Here is a 12,099-nt window from a genome sequence, read left to right as displayed (position 1 = left end):
TATGTCTGCCTGACTACAAAGCGCACGTCCATTCCCATTGGCGGGCGGGCCCTAACCTGCCCGGATACCCAAATCTGGTCGCATTTCATTCGGGGAGACCAAACCTTTTTCTGACGGAGATTATTTGGATTGGACGACGTCGTCTGATCTACCCAGTTACGAGACAGAGGAGCTGATCATGGCTTTTCTACATAGCAACAACCTGTCTGGAACATACGCAACTAAAATCATTACGTCATAAAAACATAAAATCAATATGACCAATAAATGTGCATGTCTGTCAAAATAAAATATATAATTTGACTAATAGATACACGAGAAAACTCAGCAATGTTTGACTGAACACATTTATTCAAATGATACAAAAGTGAGAAGAAACATTTGCTTGAACGCAGAGAAAGCGGAAGTCTGGCTCCCTTCGGTATTCATTCAAAGCCGCTGCAGACAGAAGAAATGTCAAATGTAGACTGTCTTCACCAATAAGGACTCACGAGCCTCTCAAGTGTTTCTGGCTTTTCTGACCTTCCTTTAGCATCCTTCTCAGTTGAGGAGGAGGCGCAAAAGATCTTTGCCCCTTACCTGATAGTGTGCGCAATGTCCCAGTTGGTTTCGGAAGACAGCGGGCCAACGATCTCCACGCCCTCTTCAGTTACTATGGCAACCTCGTACTGACACAATAAAAAAGGCCTATGACAATCATCTCCTACCTCATTTGGGTCAACTTTGAGCATCATGAAAATCTGCGTGACCACTAGCCATCAGTCGCCGTCAAACGCAAACTCAAGGTGGTTTTCGGAACTCACTCTGTTGTAGGAGCGAGCGTCTCTGTAGTAGAGAACCTTGAGGCAGCGGTCCACCAGCTCGCGGGCTTCCTGTTTGCTCACGTGCACCTTGTTCTCCAGCGCCTCCCGCATCAGGGGCTGCACGCACGACGCAGGTCATATAGAAAGCGAACCGTGTGCCCGTTGAGAGAGGAAGGCACACTGACCTGAGCCAGGTAGGCGCCGAAGCCGGTGGCCACCGTGGGGGCCTCGTAAGCCACGCCCAGCTTGTCCACATAACCCAGAAAACTACAGAGAAAGTGACCGTGATTGCAGTGAAAAAAAGAATCGGGTGCCGACTGCAGAGCAACTTTCACCGTCCGGTCAAATCGCGAAACCAACCTCTGTCCCTGGTAGAAGCCACCGATGACCACAGTGTTCCACAAGGGGTTCATCTTACTGCGGCGGTTGTACATGACCCTGGTGAGCCACGAGTGCACGGCCTTGGGGCTGTAGCTGTGGCCGTCTCCCAGCAGCTCCTCGTCGATGCTGCCGGGAGCAGAGCAAAGCAAAGGCGGCTTGAGCTCCTGAGCCGCTCAGCCGGCGCGGCACGGCCAACGGTTTCGCTTACACCATCTGCTCGATGACCTGCTTGAGGTACTGGTAGTCGGCGTAGTCGCCCGAAGCGCCTAGGATGGTGCTGTTGTTCACCTAGGGGGAAAGATTTTTCAGCACAAGAGTGGGGATGGAGTCTTGTTGCTGTCCAATATTGACCAGTTGGTCATTGTAAAGTTTACACAGAGTCCAGTTTGCTTGACATGCAAAGATTACAGTGTATTTTTGGGGCAAGGCTTACCTTCATGAGTCTGGAGATGTTCCGGAACCTTGCCAGGGAGCCGTACGAGCCCAACATGTCAGCCGCCATCACCACGCCGCCATCAAACTTGACCGCCAGCACCGACGTTCCTGTCACCATCGGGGTCCTGCGCACAAAATTACGTCACCATTTAACAGCACCTTGAGTACACAAGCAGTTTTCAAACATAGCCTATCGGAAACTTGCAGGCTAAAAGATGTGCAACAAACGCAATGCAATAATTTTGTCACTTGTAGACATTGTCCGTTTAAGTAGTATTGTACATATTCGTAGGCTCCAAGTGGTATTTAAAGCGCACGTTGTATTCAACCAGTGTTTTCTGAATCTACGATTACATGTTTAGGGGTGCGGAAAGTTAAATCGACTGACAGGATGAGCAACAGATCAGTTTGCTAATCTAACGAACAACCATGAGCAGAAAAAGTACACATGAAAATGATACGCAATTCAATGCACGTGTTGTGACCGAGGCTTCAACGTACTACAGTCTCATCGGTTAGCTTAGCATAGCATCAGTTAGCTCGACGATGAGACAGCAGCGGCACTCAAAGCGAAAGCTAATCAGCTCAAGTCTGGGGGGAAGAATAGAAAACGAAATCTTGACGCTCACAGGGTGTGTCGAACTGGACCACCAGCTGAATTCTGCTCGACGTCGCTGCCGCTTCGGAGCGAGTAAAAGGCGCCCGGTTTGGGTCCATTCTCCCACAAATTGAGTTTCAAACTGCTCGCCGCCATTGTTGGGGAAACCTTAGCCGGATGTGACGCAGGGACGGGTTTTTGAGGCACGTCCTGAAAAAATCTCCGGCCTCCAACTCCAACCAGAAACTCAGAGCTTGCCCAAATTTGTTGGTCGGTTATTCAGGGTGCATAAGAAACGGAGTGACGGTGTGTGCACTCGGCGCCCCGACATTTGGAAATAAATGGGAGCGGGGCGCTCTGTACTTTTTATTGACTTTCAGCGTAGGAAGAGGGCGTCGGACTAATTTTCCGAACGCACCCTTGGCCGATAGGGAAAGTTTATTCAATCAATCAATCAATCAATCAATCAATCAATCAATCAATCAATCAAAGTGTGTGTGTGTGTGCGCGCGCGCATAAAATATCCCCTGCAAATCATGAGTGGAAAAACAAAAAACCGGGAAAACCGTTTAACGTTTTATCCTGAAAGCGTCAACCGGAAGTGTGACTCATCGGCTTTGGCTTCACTGTTGTGAGCGTTCACAAATTGAACAAGAGACGCAAGTGGACTCATGAAAGTCGTTCGTTCATTTTGGGTAGACATTGAGAAGCAACAACATCGACCACTGAGCGACTTTATTCAATCATTCATTGCGATTTCGTGCGCTCGGCATGCTTCGCTTGTGCCCGCCGGCGGCAGCCGCGCTTCGTTGTGTGGCGGTGGCCGTTCGGCCGGGGAAGCTCCCGGGCGGTGCAGCGAGTCAGTGGCCTCGGCGCCTGCTCGGAACTCACGGCCGCAACGAACCCAGAGAGCGGCTCAACTCGCCCAGGCGGGCCAAAGAGTTCATCTACCGACTGCAGGCCCGCGAGAGGGCCTGCTTGCTAAAGGAACTCCAGGACTTCGAGTCCATTGCCATCGCTCAAGGTTCGTCCCTTGCTCCCTACGTCCACCGGGCCTCGCCCCACCCCGCCCCATAGCGTTCTTCCGGGTTTGAGGCTCACCGGTCCCTTAAATAAGTAGGCGTGGTCACAGCTCAGCGCCCCGCGAATGGTTTCGCAAGTTTCTGTTGAATACCCGGGAACTCTTTTAGAAGGTCCAATTCCCAGTGGTGGACTTCAGGACGAATCTCGTCGTCATTTATCCCTTTGCTCCTAAAGTACAAATTAGTCTTGAGTGTGGGAGTCAACAGAAATACCAAATCATCCAGACAATATGTCAACTCACCACGCTCTTTCTTCATGGTGTTTTTTTCTGATGTTTGCTTTTACTCCACAGAAACACTGGAATCTTCGCCACCCACCGCGGCTCAGATCCGATATGGTCAGCGTCACTCTCACACACATGCAAGCAAACAATCTCGCTCGCTCGCTCACCTGCCGGCTGCTTGCTTGCAGTTTTATTCCACAACACTCTTCCCTTCATCGGCTTTGGCTTCCTGGACAATGCCATCATGATCTCAGCTGTGAGTGGCAGGCCGCCTCGCCTTCCCGATGCCGCCCGTCAAGCACGTAACTTGTCCATTTTGTTCCCGTATTCTTCTGGCCTGCAGGGGACACAGATTGAGCTTTCCATTGGAGTCACGCTGGGAATCTCCACCATGGCCGGTAACGTCCGATGACCGCCGTTGCATTTTCAATGTTTTGTGTCGACTTGGTCCCGGAACTCTTTGTGCTCCCTCCGTTTGTTCTGATGGAGATGAGTGCGTTGCTACGGTTACCGAGACAGGCTGAAAAAGTGCCGCTGCGCTCTACGTGACGTGTTTTGATGTGGATGTTTTTGCTTTTGTGCAGCCGCCGCCCTGGGGAACCTGGTGTCCGACTTGGCGGGTCTCGGGTAAGGACTCAGGTTGAGGGTTTGGGATTGGTTCGGCCACGGCCCACGCAAGACTCGATGAGCCAGACACGGAGCGTCGTCGTTTGGATCTGAAAATGAAAAACCCTCTCGACTCAGGCTTTCCCGCTGATTCGCACGTTTGTGCGTGCGCTTAAGCTTGGCAGGTTACGTGGAGGCGCTGGCGTCCAGACTGGGAATGCGGGTCCCGGACCTGACGCCAAAACAGGCCGACATGTGGCAGACCAGGCTCAGCTCACACGCAGTAAGCTCGATGCCCGACCCATGTCGCGCCGGCGACGTTGTCCCCGCCATTAATGTCGTGCATCCGCAGGGCAAAGCCATCGGGGTCTTCATCGGCTGCATCTTGGGAATGTTCCCGCTTTTTTTCACCGGTTGCAGCGACGAGAAGGCAAAGGCGGACAAAGCGGCGGAGGAGGCATCACCGTCCTAACACGCAAAGCGGACGGGCCTCCAATTGTGGTGAAGATGTGGATGAAAAAAGCTTTGTGACTCTTTTTGCCCTCCCATGGGAGCGCGCTACAATCACGGCCAAAGTGGTTGACGCAGTTTTGCTGCCACAAGTAACACTCCTCCGCTTTGGGACTGATAAATTGAGGACCCTGTGTGCAAATCCACTCTGCCGTTAGGCCGTCGTTCCTGTCATCAGGGAAGGCGAGGGTAGCTGTCCTCACTTTGCCTGCACCCAAAATGAAAAAGGACAAAATCCAGATCGCTCCATCCGTGCCTTCTTTTTGTCATTGGATGCGTTGCACCCATTTCTCTTCTGTGATGCATCAAGTGGAGTAAAAGTCCCACGTTATTTTGCAGTAAACACTTTCTGTTGTCTTCTTTGGACCACCCACTTGTTAGTGTTACACGGTAATGTTTGGGCCTGATGCCGGAAGAGTTTATGGGCCACAAATCACATTGTGCCGGCACTGGGCGACAACACATTTGCATAGTGCTCGCTGGGAAGACAAAAAAAGTCATGATCTGAACCTTTACATTTAATTGCCCTTGATGTGGCCAGATCAGCAGTAACAAAAAGGCGCTAAACGGACGAGGCGCGTCATCGCCTCCCGAGGCAGAAATGGGACCCGCGTGCTGATGAGGGACGGATGTTCTTGACGTACTCTCCCCATCCACAGGGTGGTCAGTGTCTGTTGCTATGGCGACTGAGGCCGCCGCTCGTGGATGACATCACTTCCTCCAGGAAGCTAAGTGCAGGAGAGAGGCAGGTGTGTGTCACTTGCAAACACAGAAACACATGCATGTGTGTGTGTGGCTGCGAGAAAGACCTCTTGGTGTTGAGCATGCTAGTCCCTCCCAGCACGACGCGCGCGCCGGGCGTGCTGCGGTTCAAGTTGTACACACTCAGCGCTTCTTCGTAAGTGGTGCCGCCAATCATAAACACCACCACGTCCTGGGGCCTGCACAGATGCGGGGGTCACAAGGGCGTGACCTGGGCGGGCGTCACCTCACCTGTCCCGGAGGCTGCTGGCTCCCAGGTAAGGAAAGTGAGTGTCCTTCAGGCGGCCTTTCAGCAGCTGATCCAGCGTCTCGTGAAGAAGCGGCCGATGCTGCGCGTAGACGTTCTCCACACCCTGTTGGAGGCCGCATGTCATACGGCGTTGTGCGTTGGCGAGCGGTCAGCATTGCTCGCTCACCTTGAGGCCTTTGAAGAACTGCTTGGTGATGGCGACAGCGTCCGTCGGTGCCATCAGCTCGCTTCCTCGAACCCGCTTGCCGCCATACTCAACCACACACTGGACCATCTGGCACACAGATTGTGATTGGAAAGCCGAGACGGGAGGAGCATAAATGCGTGCCGATTCAGAGCGTAATATTGAAACGACCATTTGCTGGACCACATCAAAAAGGTGGACGACGTTGAGTGAGACGCTAACAACCGAGCGCAAGCGCTTCAAGACGGCTAGGCCGAGACGGCGGGTGGTGTTTTGTACCTTGCGGTGCCGGTCGGACACGCCTCTCCTGGCCAGCTCATCCAGAAGCGCCGGCAGGGCGCTGGCGGCGTGACGCTCGTAGCGCAGCGCGTAGAGCGCCACCAGCCGCACGGCGTCCAGCTCCGTCACGCGGCTGTCGCGCAGCAGCCGACGTACGTTCTGGGTACAGGATGATGGTGTCACGCCAGAACATCTTTGGCGACAGCGTCCGCCGAGCATACCTGCTGCGCGCCATTGTGGTCGTTCTGGCAGGCCAGTTCTTGCTCCACCTCTGACACCTCCATCAGCCGCCGCTCGGCCACTAGCCGCGACAGCTCGCCCACCACCGTCACGTGCTTGGACACGGTGCCCGACATCTTCTTGAACTGCGGGTAGTTGTCCACAAAAGCCTGTGGCGGCCGCAGGGGGTGGGGTCAAATGGCTCCGCAAAGGACAAACGCGCGCGGGCGGGTGGCAGCACCTTCATGTCTGAGATGGACTCTAGCTTCTGCTGGCCTTTGGGTCTTTTCTTTTGAAAGTCCTCCATCAGGTTCTTGATGTTGCTGCCGATCTCACCAAAGTTTAAGTACAAGTTCTGCAAGAGGCCACGTCTGTTGTCATGAGGCTCACAATCTCCCCCCCGTCAGAAAATAAATCTGTTGCTACGTATATTGACATGACTTGATCCCATCCTTTGCATTTGCTATGCGGCACGTATACAAAAGTCATAAACAAAAAAGTAGGGGGGGGGGGGTCTCCCAGTTGGATACTCACGTTGGCGTAAAAGTCATCGTTGTCAGCGGACAGTACCACCTCGCGCAGGTCTTTGCTGATACCGGGCACCCCGGACAAGTCGATGCGGTTGTTGTTGAGGCCCAGCAGCTCGTGCACCATGGCCTGGTACGTCCACTGCGCACACGCACGCACGGTTCAATTTCAACTTTGATCCCGTAAGAAAGTTTGAGTTCAAAATGTTGAGGAAAAACGCCAGAGAGTCGCGGACGTTGCACCTGGTTGAGCAGCGGCGTAACGGCGTCGTCGCTGCGGTCCAGAATGAGCAGCAGGGGCGGGACTTCCGTCTTCCTGAAGTCAAAGAGCTCGTACTCCTTGGTGATGATTTGCTGCGTTGGGGCGAAAGGTCAGAGGTCGGGCAGGTCGAGCGACCTGCACGGCGGCGGCCTCACCTTGACGCTCTCCGCCAGCCGTTTGGCCATGTCGGAGGACAGCTGGTAGCGGATCATGGGGCACTTCTTCAGGGACAGCAGGACGGACGTCAGGCCCTGCGTGCAGCGCAACAACATGGACGGGTCCCAGCTACGCCCCTGACGCGCACGCACACACAAGCACACACATGAGCATGCGCATCAAGGCGGGACCAGCTGTGCTCCTTTTTACCTTGGCCACACCCTGCAGGTTGAGGGAGAACACGTGAGGATTGACGGCAATGAAATCGCCATAAAACTCCTGCGGAAAGGCACACATGCAATTAGTGGGGAAGACGGCAGCGGCGGCCTTGTCGGAACCGGCCGCACAAGTGACAAAACAGCGATGGGCTACGCCTTTCACGGCTCGTGTCCAACTGATTCAATATCAACACCATGCCACACTTCACGCTTCGAAGGAGACGCGAGGACGTTGACGGGGACATGACCCCCGCCGGCTCGTCCGCTACCAGGCCCACGATCGAGAATTGTCAAAAAGAAAAAAGAACACACACAAAGGGCTCCGCTGCTTTGAGTAGATCCAAGTTGAAATATCGTCCCACTTGGAAGTCAGGAAGCGTCACTCACCTGCACTTCAGCCACCACTTCCTGTTCGTCCGCCTCAGCCAATGCCTTGATTTCACTTTTGCTGATCACGTTGCTGAAGTCTGACACACACACGCGCAAACACACACGCTTGAGCAGAGCACGAACGGGCAAGACGGCGTGCAGGTCGCTGGCTGTTCTCACAAATAAAGTAGACGCTGTACTTTGGTCTTCTCAGCTCCTGGATCAGATGTTGCACGTTCTCCTGCAGCACAAACGCACGTCTGCTTGTCACGCCACTGCCGCCGACGGCGCCACTGACGGCTGGCACGCACCTTGCTGGGTCTGAGGAAGCAGATGGCCTTCAAGTGCTTCATGCTTTCTCTGCCCTGAGAGTCGATGCGTTCGAAGAGGTAGACCTCCTTCTGCAGGATCTCCGACTGCGTGTAAACCACGCTCACCACACTCGTCTACACAGTACGCACAGGCTACAATGAGCACGCACGAGAGGCCAGCCCCCCGAAAAACTATCGTTGAACTAAGGCCAAGCATTAATCTGTTCTGTTGCTCCTCACTGATGGGCGTTGTGTCTTCTCACCGTCTCCTTGTCCATGAGCAGGACCTTCATCCCGGCCCCGCTGCTCTCGATCATCTTCGAGATGTACTGCTTCACCGCCAGTGTAACGTTCATGGCGCCCAACAACAACAACGGCAATGACTACAACAACAACGACTACAACAAAAAGGCGCGCCGAAAGCCAAAGCAGATCGCCTTGACAAGAAAATGACCCAAGAAAAGCGTTCAAAGGAATCAGCCGTCTCCAGCAGCTTGTCAAACCATACACTGACGAAATAACAATGTGATGCGCATGCGCCAAACGGCCATTTGGATTCGTCACCAAGGAGGAAGTTAACTTTTGAAAAAGTTCAAAATAAACCTCGACAGACTTTTATTTATTTCAACAAAATATACATCACAGTCGGAGTAAAATTTTTTATTTTTCTACCTTTTAATAGACCCTTAAAATCAACCAGATTTAGAAATATTTGCCTGCAATAACCTTTATTTTGACGACTGGCCGAAAGTAGTGATGACGATAAATTTCTTAACGAAATGATTCGTCTCTCAGCTTTTATTCGTCCTCAATTAAATACGATAGCGGTACACTGGTGTATATTGGCTTCTGACTTTAACACAACAACAATCTTATTTCACATTACATTTTGTACGACCGTGTGTGTGTGTGTGGGGGGGGGGGGACTTCCGAGTTTTACATCCTTGCAGTGCTGCCACCTTGTGAGAGACGTTTGTCCTCGCCTGCAAACTTGCACTGATCCACACCTGTCTTTTCGAGTTATCTAAACACGGCTATCATCATCAGAATGATGAAGTGCTGCTTTGAGATACAATTTGCTTCTCTGAAATCATCTATCCTCAATGAAATACATAAGCAATGCTATTAATCCATTGCAGCGTCTATTGAAATAAAAACTATATTTCATGATAGCTTCATTCAAATCCCAATAAAAGGGTAAACGGTTTCTTTCTTCCAAGAGTAGTGTGCACCCACACACACGCTGGCTATGGTGTCAGGTTGCCTTTGAAAGTGCTGCGAAAAGGCCACTTTGTCCGTTCATGTTATTTGGTGGGAGATAAATACCTTTGTGCGCCTGTGACGAAGGCGTCTTATCGTCGCAGTAAATGCCAGCCGCTTGATAAGCGGCATGTGAGGCGAAGTGATGAAAGAAGCTTCGCAGCATGGCCCGACGTCACCCGATCGCTTGTCTCTGATTGGCCCATTGCGTTCCACTCCCTAACTTCAAATAAGGAGGCGGCCGTGAAGGAAATCCGTCCCGACGTCCATCAACCGCAGTACCGCGTTGCGCCACAACCTGGCAGCTGGCAGCACTGAGCTCTTGTGTTGTGTGTCGTGCGCGCACCGTCTCCGCTGCGACAGAGGTCAGAGTCCGTTTTTTTTTTTTTTTTTTTTTTTGAGTGTGACCGCCCTCGTAGATGAAAATACATAAAGGCTTTGGGGAGTATTCGATGAATCGTTTCAGTTCATTGTGTACTGTCAGGAACAGCAAAACCGGATTCAAAGTCAAAAAGTCAAAGTCAGCTTTATTGTCAATTTCTTCACATGCCAAAGACACACAAAGAAACCGAAATTTCGTTCCCCGCTATCCCACGGTGACAAGACATGGCACACAATAGACAATCAAGTAAACAACAGCGTGCTGAATAAATTATGAATAAATAACACATCAAATAAATAAGAGGAGCAAAAAGGAGCAAGTGAGCGTACAGCAGACATTCCAGAAAATAGCGCAAAAGTGCAGCACGCTACGCAGAAGGGGGTAGCGAGTTCAGGGGCCTAACAGCCTGGAGAATGAAGCTGTTGGCGAGTCTGGTGGTGAAAGGAGCCAGAGTGACACGTGCATCTTTGTGAAGGAGCTTTATTGAACAAACATGAGGTGACACTTGACAGGCAATAAGGAGGACAGCGAGCAGCAAACGGTGTCACGGCCTGCTGTGCGACACCCGTGAAGACGCCAGGACGCGATGCGACGCGACCCTTTGCTTTTCTTAATTCTACTTAGCTGTGGCAAGAGGTCGAAATTTTTTAGGGCCACGGGACATGGTCTTTGATGATGTTGTGTGCGATGCAGCCAAACTTAGCAAATGAAGAAACCCCAAAAAGTTGGACAGAAGGTGGCACAAACACGTAACAAAAGGCGTACCCAAAATTGGTTTGAGTTTGGAATTCAAGCCAGAAAAGCATCAGACCATCCCCGCCCGTCAGCATTGTTTTAACGGTTCGCCGGACAACAGAAGACTTTTGTGTCGAGTGTTGCAAAACATCGTCCCAAAAGTGCTGTGGTTGGATTAGCGTGCCGGCGTCCTCGCGGGTGGGCCTTCGGGCCTTTGGGCCTTTGGGCTTTCAGTAGCAGCGCAGGAAGAAAGTGTTGCACGCCGCCCCGCGCAGGCAGTCGCACAGTCGTCCGATTCTGGGGCCATGCTTCATGGCGCAGCGCTCGCCCACGTCGCACTGATGGCAACAAAGCCACAATCCCGTTAGCGCAGCTCGGCGAAGCAAGCGCCCCCTGGAGGCGAAGCATGCATCAAGCAGGACCCGCCCACCGCATTGTTGTGGTGGCGAGCTGCCTGTGCTGTGAGTGACAGCTGTCAGCGGCATTCTCACCCGAGGGATGACGCTGGCCCTCTTCTGCAGCGACAGGCCCGTGCCACCTTCCGCCTCGTCCAGGAAGTCCTGCAGCACCTCCGCCTTCATGCACACACACACACAAAAGACATGACAATGACCTGCGGTGAGCGCATGTGGCTCATGATCGGTTGCCATGTCGGCGGTCTGTTGATGAGCAGAAAATACTTTGTGGCCTGATTGATTGCAGTTGTTTGACTCTTAACGACTGCAAAATTGCACCTGACACAAATCAGTCAATGAGAGAGAGGGAGGTCTGTGCTGCTGTGGGCGTGGTCACCGCCAATCACAACAAAGCGGTTCTTCTCATTGATCAAAATTGAAAGAGCTCCAAAACAGTGGGCTGACACACACATACAAACACACACACACAGATTGACTGACCACGTCATCTTTTGTGAGCTGGAAGATTTTGTCTTGGTCGGGCGCGGCCGGGATCTGCGTGTCGGTAGCCGACCTTTGACCCCGGCACAGGACTGTCAACGGGGACAGGCACACATAGAGGAAAAGGAACACGCGCACACTCTCCATTACACCTGAAAAGCAAAGAGAACAAAAAAAAATTGGACTGGTCGCCCGCTGGTCATTGTGAGGACACGCAGTGGCCGCTCCCACTTGAAGATGCATCCGCTGCACAGCTGCCTTCCTCATACTTTGGAATCTGCAAAGACGCTGGCAACAGAGAATTGGGCCACCATGGCTTTTTGGCGCCTGCGAAGCAACATCGAGTCAAAGTTGCAAATTGTCTCTCACCTGACCAGCTTCTGTCGCTTCTTCGTCTGCTCGTGGTTGGTGTTGCCGCGGTGTGCAGCAGCGTTCCGGCGCCTCGGCCTTTATGCTCCCCCACCCTCCCCCTCCCACCCCTCTAGCCTCCGTCATCACTCACGTCTTCACAGCAAAAGTGCGTCCGCCGGTGGCGTCTGGCCGCCCTCTGATGGATGAAGGCGGCGCCTGCTCCATATTCAATAGGTCGCCGCAAGGTGAGCGGACGCCACAATTGCGCCGTCTCATTTCCTTCGCCGGTCTTGGTCCAT

The 12,099-nt window shown here is 52.6% G+C and overlaps 4 protein-coding genes across 5 annotated transcripts; 1 reads left to right on the top strand and 3 right to left on the bottom strand.

Moving 5' to 3' along the window:
• Window positions 1-329: 329 nt before the first annotated feature.
• psmb4 (proteasome 20S subunit beta 4) lies at window positions 330-2,471 on the bottom strand. Its single transcript, XM_049751863.2, has 8 exons — window positions 2,249-2,471; window positions 1,618-1,744; window positions 1,393-1,472; window positions 1,164-1,310; window positions 989-1,070; window positions 804-920; window positions 580-668; window positions 330-438 (listed from the first exon to the last, which is right to left on the bottom strand). Exons 1-8 carry the CDS (start codon window positions 2,371-2,373, stop codon window positions 426-428), a joined length of 780 nt encoding a protein of 259 aa, XP_049607820.1. The 5' UTR covers window positions 2,374-2,471; the 3' UTR covers window positions 330-425.
• Window positions 2,472-2,798: 327 nt separating this feature from the next.
• On the top strand, window positions 2,799-4,982 carry tmem65 (transmembrane protein 65). Its single transcript, XM_049751869.2, has 7 exons — window positions 2,799-3,241; window positions 3,593-3,637; window positions 3,712-3,779; window positions 3,867-3,921; window positions 4,108-4,150; window positions 4,307-4,412; window positions 4,482-4,982. The coding sequence occupies exons 1-7, from the start codon at window positions 2,989-2,991 to the stop codon at window positions 4,599-4,601; spliced, it is 690 nt and encodes a 229-aa protein (XP_049607826.1). The 5' UTR covers window positions 2,799-2,988; the 3' UTR covers window positions 4,602-4,982.
• A 162-nt stretch (window positions 4,983-5,144) lies between these two features.
• On the bottom strand, window positions 5,145-8,765 carry vps45 (vacuolar protein sorting 45 homolog). The gene is made up of 15 exons (XM_049751803.2): window positions 8,440-8,765; window positions 8,177-8,311; window positions 8,046-8,106; window positions 7,884-7,963; window positions 7,489-7,557; window positions 7,278-7,415; window positions 7,104-7,214; window positions 6,868-7,002; window positions 6,575-6,688; window positions 6,336-6,503; window positions 6,115-6,273; window positions 5,818-5,925; window positions 5,633-5,754; window positions 5,449-5,580; window positions 5,145-5,367 (listed from the first exon to the last, which is right to left on the bottom strand). The coding sequence occupies exons 1-15, from the start codon at window positions 8,530-8,532 to the stop codon at window positions 5,304-5,306; spliced, it is 1,689 nt and encodes a 562-aa protein (XP_049607760.1). The 5' UTR covers window positions 8,533-8,765; the 3' UTR covers window positions 5,145-5,303.
• Window positions 8,766-10,282: 1,517 nt separating this feature from the next.
• cart4 (cocaine- and amphetamine-regulated transcript 4) lies at window positions 10,283-11,902 on the bottom strand. Of its 2 annotated transcripts, XM_049751908.1 has the most exons (5): window positions 11,819-11,885; window positions 11,681-11,737; window positions 11,450-11,601; window positions 11,045-11,128; window positions 10,283-10,891 (listed from the first exon to the last, which is right to left on the bottom strand). In XM_049751908.1, the coding sequence occupies exons 3-5, from the start codon at window positions 11,594-11,596 to the stop codon at window positions 10,784-10,786; spliced, it is 339 nt and encodes a 112-aa protein (XP_049607865.1). In that variant the 5' UTR covers window positions 11,597-11,601; window positions 11,681-11,737; window positions 11,819-11,885; the 3' UTR covers window positions 10,283-10,783. The 2 variants fall into 2 exon arrangements, with proteins under 2 accessions (XP_049607865.1, XP_049607866.1); XM_049751909.1 differs by lacking the exon at window positions 11,681-11,737 and having other exon boundaries at window positions 11,819-11,902.
• Between the last annotated feature and the right edge of the window lie 197 nt (window positions 11,903-12,099).

The sequence above is a fragment of the Syngnathus scovelli genome, chromosome 19 (assembly GCF_024217435.2).
Source record: "Syngnathus scovelli strain Florida chromosome 19, RoL_Ssco_1.2, whole genome shotgun sequence".
Classification (NCBI taxonomy): Eukaryota; Metazoa; Chordata; class Actinopteri; order Syngnathiformes; family Syngnathidae; genus Syngnathus; species Syngnathus scovelli.
The sequence above is the reverse complement of the archived record's forward strand: the minus strand, read 5'-3'. Positions and strand labels throughout refer to the sequence as shown.